The sequence below is a fragment of the Thunnus albacares genome, chromosome 19 (assembly GCF_914725855.1).
Source record: "Thunnus albacares chromosome 19, fThuAlb1.1, whole genome shotgun sequence".
Lineage (NCBI taxonomy): Eukaryota > Metazoa > Chordata > Actinopteri > Scombriformes > Scombridae > Thunnus > Thunnus albacares.
The window spans coordinates 16,435,737-16,462,810 of record NC_058124.1 but is presented as its reverse complement, the minus strand read 5'-3'; the positions used below and the strand labels follow the sequence as shown (position 1 = coordinate 16,462,810).

General features: G+C 38.5%; 1 protein-coding gene across 1 annotated transcript in view; it reads right to left on the bottom strand.

Annotated features, from left to right (window-relative positions):
- The window catches only part of csmd3b (CUB and Sushi multiple domains 3b), a 385,890-nt gene that overhangs the window by 251,260 nt on the left and 107,556 nt on the right, over nucleotides 1-27,074 (bottom strand). The window contains exon 4 of the mRNA XM_044335847.1: nucleotides 7,735-7,847. Coding sequence (XP_044191782.1) covers nucleotides 7,735-7,847 — 113 coding nt within the window. The remainder of the gene's footprint in view (nucleotides 1-7,734; nucleotides 7,848-27,074) is intronic.

Here is a 27,074-nt window from a genome sequence, read left to right as displayed (position 1 = left end):
AAAATGAGGCCGGTCCAGACGAAAATTTGCCAGGGCTGGATTTTGTTCCCAGTCCAGCCCTGAACAGATCTGAATTTGCTTTTATCAAAAACAGCAGCACAATATTTAGAATCTAAATAGCAACTCCAAAATGATAGCCAAAAATTTCATATTTGCAGGGTGAATGTGAGAAGTAGAGAATAGCATGACAATATTCAATCAGTCTGTAGTCTTGTTTTTTGTCAAAAAAATTCAGAACTTTGCATCTTTTAGAAAATCTATGAGCCTTGGCACATCTATGTTTTGTATAGTATATGTGCTGTCTTGTGATGCCCAAATCCTTACAGTATTGAGTTTCTTTATGTCAACAGAATAATATATAAGTAATATCACAAGAACTGATCATGTGACTTCACCAGACTTATGTTATTTATGATAGTTCCTGTATGTGTAGCTGCTGTAAAATGATAGACAAACATCATTTTATAGATACTGAGCCCTGACCTCTACAGTAAGTGAAGTGAAGATTTCTACTCGCTCCCTTCTAGAAAATCTAAATAATTTATATTATGATGGTAGAGGAGTCTGTGCAGGAAATGACTGCATGACCAGAAGGTCACTGGATTGGCTGGAAGCCTCTGTGAGTAAGTAACGCTCTTCATGATATTATGTGGAAGCGATGGATAAATGCCCAGATGGAAATGGGTCCATCAATGCCACTGACATCTGGCCGGTGAGAGCTCCCAAAGCGTTTAACCTGCTGCCAGCGACTTCTGTTTGTTTGTAAAAATACAATTTCAACCCAAAAAAACAAGATGAAGGGTAAGGAGTGGACAGATTGAAAGGTCATCCATCCTTTTATCTTATCTCATACAGACTGACTTTCTTTGAGACTTTCTCTACCCCTGCTTCAGTCAGAATTTATGTCTCCAGTTTCTTCAGAATACAGCGAGTACAACTGAATAACCTTCCCAAGGAATTTAGGCAAATTCTTAAAATGAAAAAAAAGATTTAATGTAACGTGTTTGAGTTTGATTTGTTTTTGAGACTTTGTAGAAGCATGTTCATTCTGCTTTTGTTTACTATAGAAGAGGGAAACACCTTTAGTCGATTTCCACTGAATTCTTCTTTTTTACCTCCCCTCTCTATATTTTATTAGTCTTTGTTTATGCCTTCTCTTGAGACACTTTGTAATCTCAGGTAAGTGTAAATGGAGGTAAAAGAAGTGTATTACAGTGATATCATAGAGGGAAGAAAAACAAGCAGAGGAGAAAAGGAGGGAAAATCAGAAGTGAAGAGAGGTTGGGGATGAGTGGAGTTAAATGAAATCTCTGCTGACTTGTTAGTCACATGGTAACACGTTCTAGGATGAAGAATATGTTCTTCAGTCCATGTTCTGAAGGAAATTATTACATGTGGGAGCTGTGTGTCTATGCATGTACAGTGCAGCATGTCCATGTCCGTATATGTCTGTGTCTTTATGCATGCCCATGCCTCTGGACACTTGGATGTGTCAATGTACTGTATATTGTATGAATGTGGGTAATGTACTTTTATGTTTGAGGCTAACATATACCGATGTTATTTTGTATGATGTGTCTATGTATGTGGCACAAACAAGTGTTTGGATTCCCACAGACTTCAAAGAGGGTGTTTCTGGCCTGCATTATGATCAGAAAATGTGGCTGTTTCATGTTCCGTGCCTGTTAGATGTCTGCAATATGTTATTTCTGCAAAACACACTGCAGAACATGGTTCAAACAAAGCTCCAACATTCTCTTATCACATCACAATTACTGGCCTAGAATGAAGAGAGAATTTTACCTTTTTACTACTATTTTGTTTACTATTTACTTCACTTTTTCTTATTCTGTTAAGATATAAAGCACAAGCCAATAAAGGGAACATCCAGTTATATAAAAATGAGCAAAAACAAATGAAGATGAACAAGGAAAAGGTGGAGCAGAAGAAGACAGAGGAGGAATGACCAGAAAGAGGAGGAGTGTGTGTGTGTGTGTGTGTGTGTGTGTGTGTGTGTGTGTCTGAATGCTGTGATAATCTGTGATTCAATGTAATGTCCTCTGAAGTGATGGAAACATGACTGTGTGTGTGTGTGTGTGTGTGTGTGTGTGTGTGTGTGTGTGTGTGTGTGTGTGTGTGTGTGTGTCTAAGTGCTGTGATAATCTGTGATTCCGTCTCATCAGCACAATATCAAACTGCCTCTGACATCACGCTAAATAATACATCACTCCCTTTTCTCTCTGTTTCACACACACACATGCACATATACACACTGTATGGTATGTGCCAGTGTTATGAATAAGTTATGAACTGACTGAGTCTTCAGAGGAAGAGGAAGGAATGTTCATGGAGTCCAACAATCGCATCAAAGTGTATCCCACCAAGCAGACAGGCTGAAAAGGATGGAGCAGCTCTGACGTACCTTTGCCCTGCCAATAGCAAAACTCCTTCCTATAGTGCAATCACCCCTGCTTAACTTTTTTTCATGGATTCCTGTTTTATAATGTGGATATAATGCATACCTCTGTACCACTGTTTTGTCTTAGATTCTATGTTAATCCATCCATCTGTCCATTTATATCCATTCCTCCATTTTTTTCCATATCCCAGTCCAGGGTACCATGGTAGCAGCCTGCACAAGGTAGTAAAGGTATCCTTCCCCCTATCCTCATCTTCCAGCTTCCTCTGGGCTCCCAAGGCAAGAATCCCAAGGCATTCCCAGGCCAGGTGGGATATGAAAGCCCTTCAGCATCTTCTGGTCCGCCTCAGGGTATCTTCCTAGTTTGATGTGCCTGGAGTACATACACACTAGAGGGTCCAAGAAGCATACTCATCAGATTGCCAAATGACCTCTATTGACAGAACTGACATCAGCGGGTGTCCAACTCTGGACCCTCCACTTGCATTGTGAGCAGATTTATTTTTTTAAATATGCAAGATAGATAGGCAGAGCTGACAGACCTGTCAACAAACATGGTAGGTCATATACTTATTTTGCTTTGCCGGCGAACTGCTCATCTGTAGCTTTTTGCCGGGCTTGCTTAAGAGAGCAGGAAGAGGCTGGTGATCTTTCAACTTGTTGGATAGATTTTTTTTCTAAAGAATGCTGGCCAAACTGCACACCTTTCATTACACCACATGACAAGATGTGGTTTGGCTGACCTGATAGCATTCTGACTGCAATTAAACCTGTCCAGTCCTGCAACTGTAAGTGAGGGATACAGAGTACTCTGTTATGGGTAGGAACATTTGTAACATGCAGAGCCAGGCTCCCAGGTTATGGGTGCATAATGCAGAATATACCTGTAGGCATTATTTTTTAAATCTCCTGATATAGCCTAGCATAGTTGCATAACAAACTGGACTCAATTAAAATATACCTCATGCAGCTACATGAAAAACAACCAGAGAGAGGCACTCAAAATGCATGGCATCAATAATGCACATCAAGTTTAAGTTATTAAGGGGGCAAAATCATTATCATGATTATTAAATGATTATCTGTGCCACCATAACATGGACCATAAGTAATTACTTAGCTACAGTATTGTTTGTATTGACTTTACTTTTTATGAATTTTTATGTTTGCTATCTGTATTCATACCAACAATACATTCTATGTGTAGCTGTGTCTGTGAAATTTGGGACTTTCTTTTTTTTTCTGCCAATAATGAGGGCACACAGTTTTTCTCTCTCATTTCTACTCTAGAAATGTATTATTGACAGTGCTTAGACGTTACCTGCAAAATCTAAAATCTGAAATGGCTCCAGTAACAGATTAGGCAGGAGGATTACATAGACTAAGGATGATTTGCCAAAAATTGTCCAAATCTGGATGGATCATTCCTTCGGAGTAAATCTCCTCCTTGCTGTATAAATTTACAGCCTAGCTGTGTGTTGCGGACACTATGAGATGTTTAATATGGAAACGTAGACACATCATCAGCATAATGTTGCATTTTTGCAAATGCCAAGTGTGGTCTGCCTCTCTGTCTCACCGACTCCTCCTCACACACACACACATGCAGAGTAAGTCAAACAGCTGAATGTATCAACAGCAGGGGCTCTTCAGATAAGTCCCCTGGAAGCTCTCACTGAGAGCAAATTCTTTCCATTTCACACACACACACACACATACACACACACACACACAAAGGCACACAATCACATAGATGAACATGGGCCAAGTAGCAAAGAGAAACTTGTGCCAGTGAATGAATCTGGGACAAGTGCTTGGACATACAAGTAGCACAAACACACACACACACACACACACACAAAATAATAACAGACACCGCATGTGTGCAGATTTATACCAAGACACTTTGCAATCAGTGATATTGTGATTATGTGGTGCACCAGACACACATATCAACAAGATGAACACCCACCAACCCACATACAGACAAACACTGCAGATGCCCATAGAAGGAAGCAAAGGGACACACAGAGAGGCAGTTAAGCAGTGTGTAATTTTCAACAGCAACCAGCTGTGACCAAACACTGCGTGTGTGAGTGTGTGTGTGTGTGTGAATGTAAAAACGCTGTGATCTGCAAGTTAGTGAACAAATTTATAACTACAGATTCAATTTACATGTAACCTTAAACCAGCCATAGTTCATTTCAGTGGGCCATTTTCACAGCAGACATTTTGACTCATTGTAGTAGGAGAAGCACAGGTGTTGCTTATAACATTAACAATGGCTCAGTTCAACATGCACAATACCAGGACCTTGAAAGTAGGCCAATGGAAATTCAGCCATAATTTATTTTATTATTTACACCTGTGCTTTTTAGATAACATACAATTTTCTACATATTAGAGGGGCCAGAGCCACACCGCTATTTTTTTGTGGTTCTAACGAGTGCTAACCAGTCCTCTGCCATGGGATAATCTCAAGGTTTTCAGTCTTACCACAAATTACGCCAAATGAGAAACTAATTAGTGAAACAAGCCAGTATAGTCGGCATGAAAGCATGAACATGTTTTATAGGACATCATTTCTTTAGAGGGAACATTCCCCACTGTGAACAAAGCATATGTGCCATTTATTAAAATTCACTTTCCACACTATCTTTTGTCATTTTAGTTTCTTGAAAACCCTATCAACAGTATTCTGTAACGAGCCACAATCCACATTCAGTATTACAGCCCAGATGAAACGGCATTTCAATGTAGGGACAAATTTGATTTGAACATTGAAAAGTGGATGTGTCATATTGAATCTTAACTCTGTGTGCCGCTAAAAGTTTTGTTTTACTGGAAGAAAACATGATTGGATTTTGATATAAGAATACAAAGAAATTGATTTTTGTTGTTGTTTTTTTTGGCATATATTGTTAAAAAGGTGCACAACATGACCAGGGATGTGATCTTAGAGGGTTGAAAAGTCATTTTTCATTTCATCTCAACTAGGGATGCACGATATTATCGGCACGTCATTGGTATCGGCCGATAAAAGCTCTAAAATGAAATATCGGCATCAGCGAATTCTGCCGATTATGAGAGGCTAACGTAAGCTGAGAGGCTAGCAGAGCGTTAGCCGCAGCATGACCGGAGGGAAGCACAGCCAGCTAGCCTCTGCTAGCCTCTCAGCTAACGTTTTACAGATGTCTCTTTTACAATGTTAGTCTATGGGGAAAAAGCTTTTTGGGCTGCAGGGGGATTTTTTGCTGCAATACCGCGAGTGGCCACTGAGAAAAATTGGCTGCAAGGCTGAGCGGCGGCGACCTATCCAGCTCTTATTATACATCCATGGGTGAAACAGTCAGTCAAGGAACTGCTATGTTCGGCTGCACAGATAGGAAACATTTCGGCTGACAGGATGTACCACTCTGTTTGGGGGGGGGGGTGGGGAACCCTCTTCTTTTTGATTTATGACGGCGGTTGGCAACCAGCGTATTAGGTGCATTACCGCCACCCTCTGCTCCAGAGTTTGGATCAGAGATTAAATCCTACATATTAATCCTGTCTGTCTAATAAACTCAAAGAAAACTACTGCTCCACCCACTTGGCAGGTTCATTTAAGTTTTAATGCTGAGTTCCTGAACTCCAGGCATCGGCAATTGGCCACAATAAGTTGGAAATATCAGCATATCGGTATATCAGATAACGGCAAAAAATCCAATATCGTGCAACCCTAATCTCAACTTTAATAACCCAGCAGTATACAGGATGAATACTATCTCATACACCATCTGTGTACCTCTGCATCTTTAATGATGATGATGTGTAATGATACACGTATGTTTATAACATATACATGGATATAATTAATATTGTACCTATGCGTAATGACTGCATTATATAAAACTGTGAGTGCATTATGTATTGCCTCAGAGTGTCTCACACTACGTCCTTTTCAATGACATATGGAGTTATATATACACAGTAGACAGTACTGTCACCTTGTCTGCGGTCTCAAAGATCTGTTCAGTGAATAGCAACTAACTACATGATTGTTTACTTATTTGTTTTCGCTGGTTTGTTCAGTGTCATGTGTGCGCCTCCGGTAGACAGTTATGCTCTTCTATTTTATGCTCCGGAACTAACTGCCTCATTGAGGACATCAAAGTTTTTCTAATCTAAATCTAATCTGAAATCTTTAATGCACACAGGACATGGTGCTGATACATCGTGAGTTCTAATTTTAGCCATCACTTCAACCATTCATATCTCTTCTTTCCTCTGTGAAAATAGCACCATTTTTGCAGGGCCTATGGGAATAGGGCAAAAGGGGATGCTTGAGCTACCCCTGGAACAGGCCAAGTTCCCTCTGGAAGCAACATTTTTCTTTGGTGAAAAAACTAAAACTAAACTTTTTGATAAACAGTGAATATAATAAGGTTAATTTATATTAAATAATAATGCAAAAAGGATCTTTTTAAATGTTTAATAAAACCCCATGTGTTGCAGACAAAGGGTTTGGCTGTATTAGCTAAAGTTAAATAATGTGAACTTTAGTATTCAATACATTGGCTTTGGTGGGTTGAAATGGATCAGTTTGCTATGAACCACAAATCTGATTGATTGGTGTCCTGTGACAAAGAACCCCCCACAAAATGTCTCTGACTCTGTCCCTGCACATCTATAATACAGAGCCTTCAGTATGCTCACATTTTAGGTCCTGCTCTGTCCATGCTTTCCTCTCCCTCTGGATGTGGGAAGTCTGACAACCTCCCTTGTTGAAGGGTAATGAACTTGTCACCCATTAGTGAGTCATCCCCTGTGCTGAGTGGAAAGGAGTCATAAAATGTGGATTGAGTTTAGAACACGGCAGTTCTCCTTGAAAACTTTCTGAATCTGAATGGCCCCCCAAAGATTTGAATCATCTACTCTATGTCCACACTAATATAAAAAAATAACAAAAAAGTAACATTTTTAACATGTTTTAAAAGTTCTGTATGTGGTATTTTGTGTCTAGTATAATAAATTGTCTCAAGTATAATGTGTCTAGCAAACATCAGCAGGAGTTTATGGTAAACAAGGTACAGTTCAACCACTCAATCATTTCTCCACTTGACATCAAGTGGCGTACCAAGGTTGAATTGTTTTGATGTCTGGATCCTGCTAACTAGCCAAATGCTGCTAGCTCTCTCCACCTACACCAGCCCGATGTTACAGTACCCAGAGTGGTTTCTATCTACATTGTTCCCATTGTTCAACTATAGAAGTCAGCGCTGAGGTATAGCCTATACATTCTCACACACCAACACATACAGACACGCTCTGACCTTCATAGTTGAGTTTGAAGCCATGTGCAGAGACAGCAAAGTCACTGGTCAACCTCAAGGAGAAGACATTTCCTGTACTGGTGACTGGGGGAGGAACCTGGAAGCCTGTTAACCTGTAGAAACACAGAGAAAGACAGAACATGTTATTGAGATTACTGCATTTAACATTCAGGAGAAACAACGCCGCCTCCAACAGGGCCTTGCAACATGTAAACCTATAGCAAGAAAGAAATTGGCATTTTGATTTACTGACACCAAAATATACATTAATCAGTACAAGACAGATAGAATATGTGAATCTTATGCTGAGATGAGCTCAGAAGATATGTATTTGCTTATTTCATTTCATTTAACCACTTAATTATAGGTCAAGAAACTCATAAACCAAATTCTGTAATATTTCTGAAACTGTCCCATACATCTAGTAACCAATAATGTAAATTTTATATTGGATATATTAACTTTTGAGATCTTTAGTAAGTATTTCCCTTTTTGCTTCCTACAAATAACATCCTAATACAATTAAACATTAACTTTTAATACAATTCCTCTTTTAATATAAGTTTTTTGACAAAAAATGTCCTGCACTTTCAAGAAACTTCTCACGAACTATAACTGCTGCTCATTATGTGAGACATACACACTGACTTCCAGGAAATGATCTTACTCTTAAACTTTGCCTGTTTGATTACACCCCTGTCCCTGCTGTTTGCTCCTTCAAGTACCATTGCCTGACATGGAGCCTCTGAGGCAGAACACAAACAACCCTCCATTATTTGAAAATATAAAGAAGGGCTGCAATAAAACCGACTGCTGGCTTTTAAATAAATCAAGCCACAAGATTAAAGTGTACCAACAGAAAGGTGAACCCTGGTCAGCTAACCAGTAATACAAAAATGGGTTTGTACACAGATAGGTAAACAACAAAACCAGAGTCAAGTAAGGCAAGGCTGCCTTTATCTGTACTCCATGCTTTTGAGTTTGTCCTCCAAAAATAGGCCTACACACAACTACCCAGGTGTGCCTTCAGGTTTTAGATACCTCGAATTAAATGAGGAAGAAGAGAGGAGGAGTGATGTAAGGCCAACTTTTTTCCAGGTATGGAAAAAAAACCCTGTTTCTACCACTGCAACACATTTTTTTCTTGTCCTGCAGCTACAACTCTTCCTCTTATTTTACCTCACTCCTTCCTTCCGTGCTTTCTCTCTCTTTTCTCCTCCTTTATGTCTTCCTCTTCCATCAACTCCACTCATACCATCCTTTCCTCCAGCATTAAGTCAACTAACTCTTTCTCTCTCTTCCCTCTTTACCTCCATCCACCTTCACACACTTCCTCTTCCCTTTCTCTGTCTTCCTCTCTTCTCTCTGTGGCATTTATCTCTCTTTTTCCTCTCTCCTCTCCATCTTTCCCTGGCATTCATACATCTACCTTGTTTTTTACTTCACTATCATCCTCTTGACTGTCTTGCATCCTTACCTTTTCACCTTTCCTCCCCCATTTCTACTCCTCCTCTTCTTTCATTGTTTTCCTTTCCTTTTTCTATCTCATCTCACTTTTCTACTTATGTTCACTTTCTTTAAATTTTGTTACCCCTCACCTACCTTCACCCCCTTCCTTCACTAAATGCAATTCATGGTACTTTTAAACAAAAGACAACATCTAATCATACTTTTCAGTATTAAGCTTGTAATTTGGGGAATACAAATTCTTCATTCCTTAGAACTGTGTGCACCTTACTGTTAAGTGTTTTCTTCTTAGCCACTCATTGTGCTTTCTGCCTTATCTTTCGTAATACAAAGCAGACCACTTGTGGAATATCAGACGCTACTTGACATAGGAGACCAATTAAATGTTCTCCTTGCAAATGTTTGTATCTGTGATTTCAGAAAGAGAAATTATGTCTGTCTGCGACCTCGACCTTTCACAACCAGTTGAACATTGGAATTGAGATTTTAGCATAACATGCAACTCCAGTTATGATAAAGTGTTTCTGAAACATTTTAAAACCTTCACACAGTGGAGTGGTTTACTTTAATTTAGTATTCCCTTGCCCTGTCCCTCTTCTCAATCTCATCTTTCTTTCTCCACATTTTAATTTATTAAGCTTTCATTCAGTAAAAACAACCGCAGTTCCTCTAAGAACCTGCCCTCTCTCACCTGTGTTTCTGTACTTCCTCTCAACCCCTTTTTCATCTTCTTCTTCCTTGCTTTTATCCTCCACGTCTTTTCATCTCTCCATCCTCCTCTCGATTTCTTTCACGCTCACACCTCCTTTCATATTGTATTCATTCTCTGCCCTCTCTTAACCTCTCTCCTCATCCCTTTATTTCTCTCCCTACTCTGTTTTATGCTATCTCCCATCCCTCCTCTTATTTTTCTCCAGTTGAATTTGTTCTCTTCCTGTACATCCACTTTTCTCTAATCACTCTGTCCATCCACCTTTCTGTTGATCCAAACTGTGCTTCACCCCTTTGTGCATGCTTCCATCTCTGCCACCAATTGCTTTGCTGTCTTGTTTTCAGTTTCCTCTGTCTCTGTTATTTGGCCCTTCCTCGCATCTTGATTCTCATTTCTCAGCTGACTCACTCCCTTTTTCTGTTCTTTCATTCTCTCTCATCTAGTTCAAAACCTCTCAGAGCACAAATGGTGGCCACTTTCTTAAAAGCCCCTAACCATTTCTTTAATCTCTCTAATCTATATGTTATCTATATCTCTCTGTCTATTCTGCTGCCATCCTGTTTTTGGTCAATCTTTCCTCTCATCTTCTCAACTCTTTACATCTCTCTTCCTCTCTCTTTTATCTTTTACTAATTGCTTTTCTTTGTATTATTTGACTACCCTTCTTAACTTCCTTTTTCATTTTTATTTGATTTTGCAACGTTTCCAAGGCCAACATGAAGGAAGAGCGCTTGTATGATGTACAATTGCGTTACAATTTTTCCAGAATGTGTGGCGCCATGGTTACACTTATGGACATCAAAATATTAAAAGTAAGTTGATCACACCCACACGTATTTGTATTTTGAGCTTGCAACCACATTTATGAAAATACAAATATGTGCTATTTTTCAAATGGTTCTTGGCTGCGTGTTCTTCCATTGTGTGTCACATTTCAGTTTATCAAGATATGTCAGTAGTCCCAGTGAAAACAAAGACAATGAAACAGTGTATGCATTTATGTAACTGTAGGGAGCTCCTTGATAAAAACGCAGCAAGCATAACAAAGCAAATGTCAGTTTATGTAAATAAACCTCCAACCATTCTATTCTCTCTCGATTCCTCTCTGATATCTTATTTGTAATGCGTCACTCCTGCAGAAGCAAACTTTCAGCACATATGTACACACACCCACATACACACCCAGTATACTACATTTTCTATGTATCAATTTATGTTTGATGTTATGCATTTTGAGATTTATGGGGTAAAAACAATATTCTTTTACAGAAAGTGACAGAGAGATGAAACAGAGGGTCGCTGACATTCAAGGACTATTTCTGGGCAAGTGTGTGTGCTTGTGTATGTATGTATGTATGTGTGTGTAGTGTATAAAGTGAAATCACATTAGCGAGTGAATGAAGAACTAGCTAATATCAGCGCTTTCTCTCTGTCTCTCTCTCACACATGCACATACACACAGATACAGACACACCATTCTCTTTATTTTCTCCAAAAAAGCAACCATGAAGTCTGGCTAATGCGATTGTCAGACCCCTTCTCTCTGTTTCTCTTTTTCTTTCTCTCTCTCCCTCCCTTGTATCTGATGGTGTCTTTATTGCCAACAGGGAAAATAGATTTTTCATATTATTACTGCCATGAAAGACAAAGAAACAAGGTTGAAGAGATAAACTGCAAAAATAAAATAAAAGAAAGAGGGATAAACAGAATCAAACAAGCAGTACACAGTCAAGGTTTTGTGTTGTGATGAAAAATAATTTCTCATATCAACTTGTATCTGATGTGAACTGCATAATTTAATCACATCAGTGAGTCATTTGATATAGACCTAAAGACATGAATTTACATATGCTTGGGACAGATATTCATGGGAGTGGTGTCAGAGCCTTCCTGGACCTAAAATTCACCAGTTTCATGTTCACAAGGTTTATGTAGATATATCATATAAATACCCCCACAAAGATGGGTTGAACGGAAGTAAGGTACATTTAGTTTGCTTTGGTTTGGTTTGGTTTGGGTAGGATGGGCTTGTATTGTTCTGGTCAAGCTAACCTTGAGCAAGGTAGTAAACTGTTACCTGATCTAGGTTCTGCATCCTGGCTAACCAAGCATTCGGTCACAGGTTGAAAAGAGCTTATTTCTCTTGGAAGATCAAAAGTGTGCACCAAATCAAACCAATTTTTTAAAATATTTGCATAATGTAGCTGTACCTGATTAATATTTGGTATGGTGCTGATTTGAGGATACTGTATGGAGTTGGTGCAATTATCATATCAAAACCATAATGGACTAAATGCCTACACCTTAACCTAACCACACACACACACAAAAAAACACATGCATTAAATCTAGAAACAGCTTTTATTCACTGTAAAGATAAGACAGAATGTCCTCACACCCCCACAATGTTCTCACTACATTATTAAGCCAAATCACAGGGAATGGTTACAAATTTAGTAAGTCAAATGTATTTCTGAAGCTGACCACATAGAAGCAGCTATAGCTCTCTCGTGCATTCACCACACGTGTACAGCTTTATATACTTAAATATTCATTGTTGAGCAACTCTGAGTTGATGTCTACCATGCCAATGTACTTGTTAAATGGAAAATAGAATATGGGTGCCAATTTACATTTTTGTTCTCATCAGAAGTAACAGTTAGACCTCAGTATTAAAGTCTGTACCTTAAAGGCTGTTTATTTTCCCTCAGCTAGTGTCAGTATGTGCAACTACCAGTCCCTAACCACCAAAGTAGCAGTGCTGAGAGACCACTGGGCGTGTTTGTCTGTGAGCTAGAGAAAGTGTCTACATCTGTGGGTGTGTGTGTGTGTGTATGTGTGTTTTATTGAGTTGATACTGACCCAAGCCCTGACCCCACAAACCAAAATACTCTGAACCTCTTCTACTCTCAGTCTCTCTCCATGTTCCTCCATCCATCTTTTCCTTTGGTTCCCTTCCTCCATTCCCACTCTTCCTTCCTGACTCTTTCCACTGGGAAGGTGTCAGTTTCCTAACCATTTACTTTCTTTCCACCCTTCTCTCTTTCCCGTGAGGCAGTATATGTACATCAATATATCCCACTGCCTCCTCTCCTACTCTTTTTCTCTACCTGTCTTCCCACTCTGAGCAACATGAAACAGTGTGCAATATATATTCTTTTGTCTTAAATGTGAACAGAAAAACTGTACTCTTTAGATTTTTGTTAAAATTGTTGCAATTTTAAAGTATTTGGATTTGAGCTACTATTTTTGTGTCTTTTGTGCATGACATGAAAGAAGGGGTATGATGTAGGACTTGGCAATAATTCAGTATTATCACTTGCCATCTTTTAGCACACTTATGATGTGATGAAATAATAATAATAATCATGAAACATAATACAAACTGTCTTTAAGATACATGTCTGGGATTGACATTGGAATTGAGCAACCAAATTAAAAAGTATTTGATTTTAGAAATGTATTGTAATCTATAGTCAGATGTAATTAAATGAGACAAATTTAAATTTTATTTGAACTTTTTGCACATGTGTAGATTACTATTACTATTCTTTTGTAATATGTACATTGTTTGACATTGTTTTCAGTAAAATTGGATAGCACTACTTTCAAAAAGTTGTAGATGACTATTGTTGGATATTTATCACTATTAGTTCAGGTAGTCATAACTACAATATCACCTGATATTTGCAGTTATGATTTTCAGTTGTTTATTTTTACATCATCAAAGTAGAGATAATATCTGCAATCGATATGGATGATGTATGACTATGCATACAAACTTTTTCAAATATTACAAAACATAATGGGTTATGAATTTTTAATTAGCCACATAATCTGTTTTCTGGTTTTTGATCTATGAAAATGTAGAATATATCTGTATGCAGATGATACTGTGCTGAATTTTATTGTTATAAGTGTCAGTCACAAAATTTAGCTAAACAAGTAGAATGAGATTACTTTGAACATCTACTATTGATTGGGGCCTTCAATTTCTCAAATCTACTAGATAACTGATACTGTAACTTATTTCAAAATGACATCAAATGACTATCCATACATTTTTGAAGGCAATTATTACATAATGAAACCTAATATAATCGAGTTATTTAGTATTGTGAACAGCATATTTACTTTATTTCTTGAACATCATTTCCTCTCATTTCAGTGCCGTTTCATCATACAGTGCCTAGTTAATATTCATATTATCATCAGACAAATTCTTTCTCACACACACACACATACAGTGCACACACGATGAGAGAGAGAGAGAGATGTTTCAAGACCACACTGTGTGTTCAGTTCACATACAGTGGATCATAATTTTTCAGGCTGAGTGAGGAGTAAAGGGCAAATGGACATGTACTATATTCATTTAGATTCTGGATATACCTTGACCTGGATTACAGAATCTTCACAGATATATAGTTAGATATTTTTTTAAATTTACAGTGTAATAAAAAGGACTGTGTGTTAATCTACTCCAATAACGAGTTTAACTTGAGAGAAAAACATGTTAAATGTAGCATTAGTGAAATACTCCGTGTGACATCAAAAAAGTGTAGTTAAATCTCTTCTTTCTTTTCTCCACCTTCCCTCACCTCCACTTCACATCCAGTAGATTTATTTCCTCTACTCGTGTCCAAAGTTCAGGGTCTGTAGTCAGTGATTGATTAACAACACTAGCCTGAGTGACACACACACAGTCATTTTTCAGGTTACAGTACATGTGGTCAATAGTCACTGGTGTGTCTTGTAAATCACTCATTCGCTACCCACCCTGAACCCTGTGCGTGTATTTCGCTGTGTCTGTGTATCTGTATGTGTGTGTTTCTATGTGTGTAAAGGAGGGTCCTTGACCGTGGTGGCATGCTATCCATTAAATTACTCACACACACGTAAATTCAGAAGCACAGACAACCAGATACACACAAACACAAAGCCCCCTAGCCAGGTCACCCTTACACCCCACTCATTGACCACCTCCATTCATCAGAGAGAATGAAAGACAGAAAGAGATGTTAACTCTTTAAAGCCTCTAAAATCTATGATAAGCTTAATCAAATATTTAATACACTCAAAAGAGAGTGAGAGGGAATGAATGTGCACAAACTGTAGCTACTGTGAGGCCATACAATTCAAAAATGAATAAACCATATCTATTAAGACAAAGTAAATATTTAACCATGACACTGAATCAAAGAATATTCTGACTCAGTGGCCTCTGAAAACACACACACACACACATACACACACACACACACACACACACATTGATTCACAAAAAGGCAGAGTAAAACTTGCCTAAACCCTAATACACATATGCTCGAATGCACATGGACACACATTCTCAGCGACACCAGACTGAGAGTAGAAATAAGAGAAAACCAATTTCCTTCCAGCCGATAGCATCCAGTGCTCCTACCATGCACGGCTTTGTCTGTTGGCATGTGTTCATGCTTGCCAATGTGCATGTGTGCCTAAAAAAAAACAAACAAACAAGCAAACAAAAAAAACTGTGCATCGGCCTGCGTGTGCAGTCCCTACTTTTATCTTCCCATATGTCAGCAGTGTGAGTCTACCTGCCCAACCACGTACATGTGTGTGGGGATGTGTGTGTCACTCTTTGTCACACTTATTGGCACCCAGCAGTTCAAACATCCATTCCTTCCAGTCCTCCTCAGCATTGCTTTGATGCCCAGGGATGATAAGCCCTTTTGTGGTGCATCGTGACGGAGGGGGGGGACTCATCCCAGAGCTTTGGAGGTGACAAGGGCCATCACTGCTTTCTGTGCCCCCCCGAGGAGAGACACTGGCTGGGGTTGAATAGTGGATTAACTTACCTGTCATGCAGAGACTCAGACTGAGACGAACTGATGCACGTATATAATTGTAGAGTGGAGTTTCTGCCTCTTTACGTGTTGTTTACACACAGATTTCGCAAATTTAAAACATTCAGGCATGTGATTGGCAAAAGACAAAAAGCAGGTAAATATACAGAGCACAGAGCATGGCACTGCTTTGCCCTTCCCCAGACACACATATATAACCGTATAAGTCATTTATTGAGTATATATCGATAGATTCAGGTTCCCAAATCTGAGAATTTGCTACCTTTCTGTTGTGTTAAATCATCCAAAATTATATATTGTGGGTTTTCTGTTGGGCGGAAAAAACAAGTAGGTTGAAAAAGTCACCTTGGACAGTTTTCTGACATTTTACAGACCAAATGACTCATTGTCATCTTAATCAATGATGATAATCTTTCATTGCAGCTCTAATCAGATTAGGATTATAGTCTAGATTAAATTATTAGTTGTTCAGTCTGTAAGGTGGCAGAAGTCTGCTAAAAATGTCCATCTCGCCTTTCTAAGAGTCCAGAGGGATGTGTTTGAATGTCTTGATTTGTCAATCAACAGTGCAAAACCCAAAAATAATCTGTCACACAAAAACTGCGACTGCTGCAACCAACAAACTCCACAAATCCATTCAACAGCTCCACCATCCACAGTCAGACATACACACCTGCTTATTTACCACCAAATTACAGCTAAAAACTCTAACTCTAACTCAGCTAACGACTGATGCTGCACTGGTGTGACTGTTTTTCAGGCTAGCGAAACATCCTGGTGCCAACTATTTACTTGCATATACCAACCCATTAGCACTCCAAGCTCATAACCCCCACCCCGCCCCCCCAAATATTTTTTTTACAGATCTGCATGATCCACATTGGTTACATGGGTTGCAAAATCCTGAAGAATCACATCCCTGAACACTTTTGACTGTGATTTTTAGAATATAAACATACAGGATGCTATTTCTTTCAACTTATATTAGTAGAAATTGATTAAAAACTGTGTAAGAGAAATTTCTACATGGAATACCCTTTTGATACCCACATTTTTTTCATATACGCAAAAGGATCCTTTATTTGTCACTCTCTAACAAACTATGCTGTACATGGACCATTCACTTTAAATATGTGCCCATTACCAGGCTCAGACTCAGAAAAGGTGAATAACTTAAATTGATAATGTCAACGGGCACAAAGAGACACTGGCAACAACACCAGCCTATACCCGGCTGTGTTGAAAACAGACTTATTTTGAGGCAGAGCAGCTTTTGTTGAATGGACATGGTGAACAGTATCCTTCCATTGTTAAAAAAATAAGTTGTTGGTTGCACTATTAAATGATACATGTTGTGTACCTCCTTCTGCCTCCCTCCATCTGTCTGTCTCTGTCTTTCTCTCTCTCAGGCAGTTAGATAGATAGTAAGTGCTGCCCCCCTGAGCAAAAGCTTGTTTAGGCTGCTGGCTACCCCATCACTTACTATTAAACCTGACACGCATACATAGAAAGGGGCAAACAAACACATGAACACACACACTAAAAGGGACACACACGTTAATGCAGGACACACACAAATGTATGTGCATGCAAGTGTGCAGACCTGTATTTTGTAGATAGGTAAAGACAGATTGCATGTGTCTGCTGGCATTTAAAGGGGATGTGTCAGGGTTGACAGCACCTTAAAGGGACAGTCGTTACAGAGATATATGGATGGAGGGAGACAAGAAGGAAAGAGAAGATGAGATGGGATGGTAAGAGAAAGAGGGGGAACGTAGGAGAAGAAATATGATGAGAAAGAATACACCCAGACCCAAACACACACACAGCACACTCAAAACACACATTTAAAGACACAAATTCTCCCGCAAAGAAATTATATTCAAAAAAAGAAATAAAAGATATAGAAAAAAGTTTTGTGGAATAAGTAGGACAATGACTCCAGTTACCCGACATTTACGATTTAATTGCTTATATTAAATAATAAATGTCATCATGATACCAATGTTATATAATGCTTCATAGATGTAAATTCATAACTTTAATGAAATTCATGATGTCAGTAAACAACTGGCAGTCACTGAAATCTATTTATCTATGTGTCATATACTAGAGAGCCAAAGTCTAATGTGCTGTAATACTCAATTTGCTGTCAACTGGTAAAAAAGTAAAAATGGTAAAAAATAAATAAATAAATAAATAAATAAAAAAAAGGTCATGTGCATAATATAAATTGGTAGAAAAATATTAAATCATAAATGTGGTTTAAAATGGTTTGAAAATCAACATAAATCCACACAAAATAATTTATGAAGGAAAAGCACTGCTGCACCTATGAGTGGAAATGGTCAAATCTGTGGCATTTCTTACTACACCTAATATGGAGAGAAATAAGTCTCATTACAAATGTGCATTTAATGAAAACAACATATACAAATGTATATGAGGATTTGTACATAAATTATGATAATCAATAATGCACCCAATAATGAACAGAGCATGCAGCAGACACTTGATGGCAGCACAAGCAATATTTTAGCCTGCATGTAGTTACTCTTTAAATGAGTTTTCCTACTTCTGTCAATCACATGACTCATCCTGTAAATGATCCCCTTTCATTAGTTAAATATATCCTTACATATGATAGACAGAACATTTCCATTGTCTGAAGTCAGACTGTCTAAGATACCTTAGTATTGTAGTCATATCTGTATCTGTATTCTGTATTGCTGACATTGTGCAATTTTTATTCAGTTGGTATGCTTCGCCTGACTAACAGCCAGGCCAGCAACAAGAGTATTAAATATATCCGTTTTGCTCTCAGACTTTACCCATCTCATAATAATATATTAATGTGCAAAATAATGGGTAATCCTTGCCAGACCTAACTGAAATTGAGCACTAGCTTGTAAGCCAACCCCTGTAAAATGGCTTCTTTTCAGAGAGACACTTTGATAATATTAGGTTTGTTTGAAATGTTAGATCGCAGATGTTAGCCAACCGTTGTTATCTTTATAAGATTTTCATGTTTTGTTCGCAAAAAACAACAGTATTCCTTTCTGTCTGTGTGTGTCTGTCTGTACTGAGGTATATAACATTGCCTGCAGTAATAACTACCTCTTTGACTTGTTAGAGGCAACAAGCATCCACACCACACAGTGTCACAGTGCCAAACAGTGGACTCACACATGCTCACACATTACAAAACTACACACAGTCATGCAGCGCACAAATGTTGGCAAATACTCAGATGTACATGCACATGCACTAAGCGAGTGGTTAAATGTTAACATGGCTTGATGCCCGGAGGCTTTTGGCCTACTGTTCCTGTTTAAGGAAAATAACTTTCATGCCAAACACAAATCCAAATTAAAAACAAAGCCAACAGAACCAAAAGCATATTCCCCACACCCATGTGTTCCTTGTGAGAAAATGTGCCAAATGAAGGTTGGGATAATCGTAAGCAAACAATTGTATACAAAAGGTCAATTATATTTTCAGAAAATAAGAAAAAACATTTGAAATATAAGTACTAACTACATTGTAGTAATAATTCTAATGTAGGTTTATGTATGAAAATGTAAATACTGGCCTTTGTAATGGCAGAGCCTAAATCAGTAATAAGAGGGGGAAAAAAAGTTACACAGGACATCCCAGTCCATCATCATGAATTTGTAGCCTTAGTACCACTCAAGCTACTAATTGACTGTCACAAAACCAGTTTCTGTCTGCTACAGGCAGCACTGGAGTGAACTGGGACAGTTCTGTTCTGTGTAGAACATTTTGAACTTCACACTCAGGTTAATATATGGCCAATCTGCTTCTTGCCCAACTCACATCCCCACATACTGAACTTGTGGACAGATAAAGTGTTAGTTAGGTTTAATATCTGAATAGACTTTGTTCTATATTAGCATTTAGAGTTGAGAACCAGAAAATACCAACTAAATCACCCTAGGGTGTTCTCATCCTCATAGTCTTGTTAGTCACGGCTAATACAGTGCTAAATAATACCAGTACCATTTACTGCATGTACGTAGGTGTACAAGTGGTATAATCTACTGAACATACAATGTGAGTCAAAGCATTTGCATGCACTGTAGCAAACTGAATACATTAATATGAATGTCATTAAATGTATCCTCATGAAATGGCAAGTGAAAGTGGTATCCGGTACAAAGCCTGTGAATTTCTTTACATCGATAGCAATGGACCGACCGGAGTCAATGACTTTAATTTGCAATTGTGTGAAAATAAATGGCATTCTTCTTTCAAAATCACTGCTTTAAGAATCAGCAATAAAATAGTTTAAGCTCCCAATGGTCACTGAAATGTGTGGGTGTGTCTTGGGATTTCCAGTGTGTGTATGTGTGTGAGTGTGTCCTCCTCCTATGTTAGTTAGCCCCAGGGCTCAGGCCGTATTCTGTCATCTAGTTTTAATGTTTAATAACACAAGACTAGTACACTGTACTGCATTCTAATGACTTGAACACACATAGACATGGGCGCACACACAAAGCCACACAAAAAGACCTATTAGTGGGCTTGTTGGAGCTAACAACATTTAAAGAGTTGGGAATAACAATGGTCAATATAGAGTGGAATGACATTTTACACACACACACACACACACACACACACACACACACACACATAGTGTATATAATTCCCATGGTCCAGTGAGGATACACAGGCTATAATGGTCAAGTGACAGACAGTGATTAATTGATACATCAACACTGTGTGTATTCACGCATGTGCATGTGTGTTAAGGTCACTACATGGTCTTTTAATTGAATTCTTGTGTTTCTGTCTTGAAGGATAATGGAGAGAGCAATAGAGCAGAGAGAAACACATTGTTCTAACTCTCTCTGTCTCTGTGCCTTTATGTTTGACTGTCTCTGCTCTATTCTCTGCCTCTCCCTCTGGGGAGGAGGCTGGAAGTGTTACGCGGCCACTATATGTAATCTTTAAACATATTCATCTGCATGAACGTGCACACACCTAAGCAATTAACAGAATGGCTATATTAAATGTTTTACAACGTAGTGAAACTAAAAGATTTAATGTGAGAGAGATTAAAAAAGGACTGATCACAATCAAAGCAGATGAAGCTCTCAAAAGTCTTGGATCCTATAATTTCCATAATGCAATCTTTGCCTTCCCAGCTTGGTCAATGTTCAACTTCAAACCCCCAGTTTGTAATTCAGGCTTTCTGATAAAAAATTTGAAGCCTCAAGCCCAGTCTGAGAAAACTCTGGTGAAATAATCAGTGAGTCATCAGTCTCACATCAGCAACACTTTCCACAGAACAACACAAAATAAAAGCTTATGATCAGTGACACAGATCTGCACTGTCTGACCCATATTTTTCTAATATGGTACCATCCAACCATCCCTGTTACAGCTATTGCCTACAAAGAATTACAAGCCGGGTCTGGTCTGAAGATTAGTCTTCTGTTCAGATAAAAATACCAGATTGTAAAACTTTAACAACACGTTCAGATAGACACACTACTGTAGGCCTACGCTATAAATCTGCATTGGTGGTCACGATGAATGGGCCAACAGCATCAAACAACCTGTGTCCACACCTTTCTCCAAACTTGGCTTAAACAAGGATTTGAAAGTGCCTGGCTTTGGTGAATAGGCCTTTTTATTTGGTACAAAGACTAAGTGCAGTGACATTGACATTCAAATAATAATTTAATCAACTTCCCAAAGAGCGACAAAGAGATAAAGAGCAAGTAAAAAAGAAATGGAAAGATCAGAACAATGACTGAGTGGGCGAGCATGAGAGAACAGAAACTTAATTTTATTTCAAACTTAAGTAATGTAATAATTTGTCATTCTAAATCAGGCACATACTGTCTTTGCTTGATTTTGCATATCTAAGTAGTGCAATGTAGTTCAGACTAGCATGGACAAAATCTTCATTGTAAGCAATGATAGCAGTGTTCAGTTGTACAGTGAGACACGGTCACAGACAGCCAACTACCTGGATCTGCACTGAATCTGAGCCGCTCTGGAAGTTTTATAGTTTCCCAACTTTTTAGGAATGTTGGTGCAGGTTGATGGGTGGAATGATCAATTGCACAGTATGATAAAATAAAATAACTCAAGAGTATACCTTGAGAGCATCTCATAATCTGACATACTTTGGATATTAGAGTCAAAAGGAAGATACAAATAAAATCAAATAGGACAGCACACTAAGGGCTTTAGTATCATGTACTTGTCATTTAAGTGAACTTAAACTTAGACATGTAGCCTCGAGTGTCCCGAGATCAGTGAAGATGGAGTTAATATATCTTATCATTTTAGCTATTGCAATACGGCAATTCTGCTAGCTAAGAAACAAATAGAATATTCAACAGCACATTCTAATAAAAAAATAAATAAGTAAATAATACTGCTCCAAAATGTTTATGAGTATATTTTTTTCTTTCAGTACAGCTTTGGGTAATTTGTTGTTTGCATTTCTGGCTAAAGGAATCCCAGTAACTGAATAACCTGCTGTAAACTTTGCTTGTGTCTTTGATTTGAACAAAACTCTCTTTAGCAAGTGAACAGCAAAATAATGACTGGTTGCTCGATGATTAGTACAGTACTCATGCAGAACAACAGTTTTTGCATTATTTGAACTGAAAATACATTTAGTCTACACTTCTCTTCTGCACTTCAATGTGGAAAAAATACATAAAACCATGTTAACAATTAAAATAAGAAAGTTGTATATGAAGAGAGAGAGAAAGAGACAGAGAACAGTACAGGCATACAAGCTTAGACGCACTAACACAATGCAGTTTAAATAAATCACTGCTGAGCCTAGTCAGAAAACTAATCTTTACCATCTCTTACGTTTTGCCTTGAAATGGCAGTGGAGACAGAAAAGCAGCACTGGAAAACAGAAACAGAAACAATGTACGTATGAATGAGTCATTGCTGTGCCCCCCTGTTTGTGTTATGTGACATACTGAAGGGAACGATTCCTCTGTTTTCCCCTCGTCGGTATAGAGTACTGGTGGGTTCAGTGTTCAAACTGAATGACTCATAATAGTAGAGCTTCAGTGTGGTTGCCTTCATATAATAAAGAAGCATGTCTCTTCCTGCCCACACAGTTCACTACTAAACTCCAGAGGGACGGTGGGTGCGAGACTCGAGCAAGACATTGTTGTCTGAACAAATGCCAAATACCTATAAAAAGTGTGCCCTCCAAAGATAAAGAAAAAAAGTGCTTATTTTATCACTGACAGGCATATCTGTGAAACTCTGAGGAGTTTTTACAGGTTTCAAGGGCCATGAGAGTCCACATCCTGATTATCAAACCAATCTGGGTGGGGAAAACAGTATTTCAGGAACAGAGACATCATATCCACAGTGGCATTAACAGTGTGTATGCACAAATCTGTGCTTGAACTGTGCATACAAACGTTTTAAGCACAAATCTGGGATTCATCAATATGTTCTTACCTGAATTCATTCTTACTCTGCCTTAGACCATGCGTACGCACAAATCATAAATGTCCCACAGTCTTAGAAAATGATATGGTCAATAATTATTCAATGTAAACAGTATATTAGAACCACAATTATTTAAAAAATGATTGGGCCTAAAGATAATTTGAAAGAGTGAAATTGTTAATAATACACAATTCATTTACTAATGATACAATTAATAGCTGAGACATTGTAATCTATAAGTCATCATCACAAATGCAATGAAATTATTAATATATTAAAATTGTCCTGTTCCCACTTTTAGATGACAATAGCTTATATATATCGGAGTTTCCATATTGGAATGTGACAGCGATTAATTTCCCCCATCAGATTTGGCTGTGCCAGCTATATGCAGCTGGTTAGCCAGCAGCCTGTTCAGTGTTCTCACAGCCTGACAGTTCAGTGGTGGCACAGGGAGGGGCGCTTTCAGTACATCACAGCCTGTTGTGGACAGAGACAAAACATGATGCGCCCCTGGTGTAGCAGCAGAGATTTATTTAGATCAATTCCACAGATGTACACATTTACCGACTTTTTATTTTGTTACGGAAGTACTACGTGGTAGTGGTGCAACGGATATGTAGGCTGTATACAGGATTCACATTTGGGCTCCAAACTGTTGTACCAATGACATATTTACCAGTCATATCTGCCTATTCTGGCTTCTACTTCTGAAACTATTGTTTGCATTTCACTAGCAGTGAAGTTTTTCTACATTTTTACCATCACGGTCCTCTTTGCAAAGAGTGACAGCTCTCTCCACTGCTGCACCAGAGCTTTCCTTATGTAGAGAATTAGGGGTGTGGTAGTATGCTAATTACTGAGAGCAGGCACGCGCCTGTCCATTTAGAATGATTCTGATTCACTAACATACTCACGGTGGTAAGAGCAGTCAACCACAGCAGAAATCTGGTGTTCTTTTTCAAATAGTGGAGGGGAAAGTACCCCAAAACTTCAAATTCTCTAGATTACGGCATCCGATGAAAAGGCCAGTCCAGTAAGCAGCAAGAGACAGAAAAATAACTTTAACATTTCTCTCTTTCTCCTCCTTGTCCCTTCTACATATGTCCATTTCTAGTTTTCTCCTTTCCTCTTCTTCCCTGAAGTCATCCCAATCTGGCCTCCCTCCCACTCACCCTCCATTTCCCTGCTTTCTCTTCATCTCCCCCTCTGCCTTTGTCTCCCTCTCTTTAATCTGTATGTATTGCCAGCCAGTGTCTCCATTCCTCCCTCCAGGGGCAGTGGGCCAGTTCTGTGGCTGATCATAGTGATCCCTCCCTAAGGAACAATCTGCCTGACACCTGGGTGACTGCCCTGGAGGAACTGTGTGTGTGTGCGCCTACGGATGTGTGTATGTGTGTGTGTGTGTGTCAAGGGGCTAATGGGCAGCTTGAGGGGATTACCAGTTTAGCCATTGGGATTACTGAAACTTCACACACACACAAACACACGAAGACATACACATATACACACAAGTCTGTCAATATTACCAGACAGAAGAGTCATCCAAGGTGTACTGGCTGACTTGTTAGACTGTCCTGGCTCTCATTAGCCCGCCATCCAAAACAAATAGGGTTAAGAAGATTCAGCCATGGCCAGGGCTAAGTGGGTCTCAGCATGGCCATACACAACTCAACAGGTTTAGCACTCAGAATGAAAGCCCATTTCAAGTATCGGTAGTCTGTTTGGAGTTTCGAGGAGCAAAAAGCTAAATGCAAGGCCCATGCAATGATTTAATGTCACAAATAATTGCATATGGTAATAAACTCATAGAGCAATAAAACCACAATCGCAGTATAACCTAGGCATATATTGAATCTGTGATGCACAGTGAGTTTTTTGGGAACCTCTGCTGTTGCCAAAAAAAATGAATAGATTATGACTCTGAGCTTCTATTTTTTTGAGACCATTGCGCACACACACACACACACACACACACTCACAAACACAATTGCCTTGTTTATTGCCACACTCAGATTTGCAATGACAAGGCAAAGGTTTCACGACAACTGCCAACTGCCATAAGTGTTTGTGCGTGACTTGTTCATATTATCTGAAATCACAGATGAATATTCATGAACTGGGAATTGCAGGTAATTGTCTTTGTCCTTCCAAATCAGTGGTTGTGCTGCCAAAAACTAGCTAATTGACAACAGGCTATAGAAAATGTTGAGTTAGCACTAATTTAGCAGTATTTGTTTAAAAAATAAAAGACACTGAAACCACACTGATCTCAGTTATGACTCATTTTTGTTAACATTTAGTCCCATCAAGTCAATTAAATTTGTTTATAGAGAACATTTAAATACAACAAGAGTTGACTAAAGTGCTTTACTGAGACTGGGAATTACACTCAATTAACAACACAGACATAGTTATATTGAGCTCCATATTATTAGAGAAACTACATTACAAACATATCATAAGTCAAAGTTTCTACTATGTGGTGGTACTATCACATGTTAGTGCATAGTGCACAGTTAAATGCAAACACTTAGACACGGACAATCAGGTAGGTATTTGTCTATATTGATGGGCCAAGGATGTGAAGTGGTGCACCTTTTCTCTCATAAAACTGAACAGACCACTCACAGAAAATACGGAGAAAAAAAAAATCAATTAACGCCTGCCCCAAGTGTATTAAATGCACGCAGACATAATCTCAAAGGGATACAGTAGCCACAATATGACACAAAGAACAGGAGCTCCAAAGACTCGAGAGAGATATATCACCTGGGGATTTGACTCCTGAATATTGTGCTGCAGTGTTAATGTTATTGTAATGGTTATAATTATAATCTGTGCCAAGATGAGCTGAAAAGAACAGAGCTGGTTATCAGTACTGAATAAATGACATTTATAGAAGAACTGAGAGAGAAACAGATGGGGTGGGGGTGGGGGGTTGAATTAATATTGCGAAAAAAAGAGACACAGAGGGGTTTAGAAACAGACATTAAGAAACAGAGAGATGAAAGATACATTCATTCAGAGAAAGGCAGACTTAAACAGAAAGACTGAGACAGATTGTGGGAAAGAGAGATGATACCAGCGAACGTATATCAAGACAGGAGTAATAATGAACTGAAAGCTTAAGTTCAGAGAGAAAGTAAAAAATGAGAGACAGAGAAATTATGTCATTACAAGAAAAGGATTAATGATGGATGAGCTAAATCCATCCGGATATTATATTTCAATGAACATATAACACCCCCGCTCTGTGTCTTCCCACCTTATGTGTCTCTGTAAACTTTGACATAAAAAACTGACAGTAGGCTGCAATAAGGTATTAAAGAGAGGGGGAAAAAAACACCATTCAAGAAAAACAGTTTGCAATTGCGAATGTTTTAGCACCATCCCTGTAGAGACTCAAATTTAATGTCGTGCCATTTCCACAGCACTGCATTCACATTAAATAGAAATATTGATTTCTTAAAGTTACTACAAGGAACTTTTAACTGGTTATGAAACAGTCTCATGATGCCTCTGATACCTCTATATGACCTACATAAGCAAAAGAGACCATCAGTGAAATGATTGGCTATTTCTATAATGTTATTCTAAATGCCTGCCACCAGGTGGTGTAGTGAGGACAAAGCAGTGAATCTGAAAAATAAAATGTTATTTTCACAGCAGTTACATTCTAAAGCACAAATAAACATGCCGACAACTCCACACAACCCTGCGGAAGGTGCTGCATTGCCAGATTTGGTGGTGAATGCAGTCTTACATGTAACCTAGGTGTATGAACAGTACTAAAACAAAGTTTAATTTTGCCTCACCATCATCGTATTACAATTATTAATCTT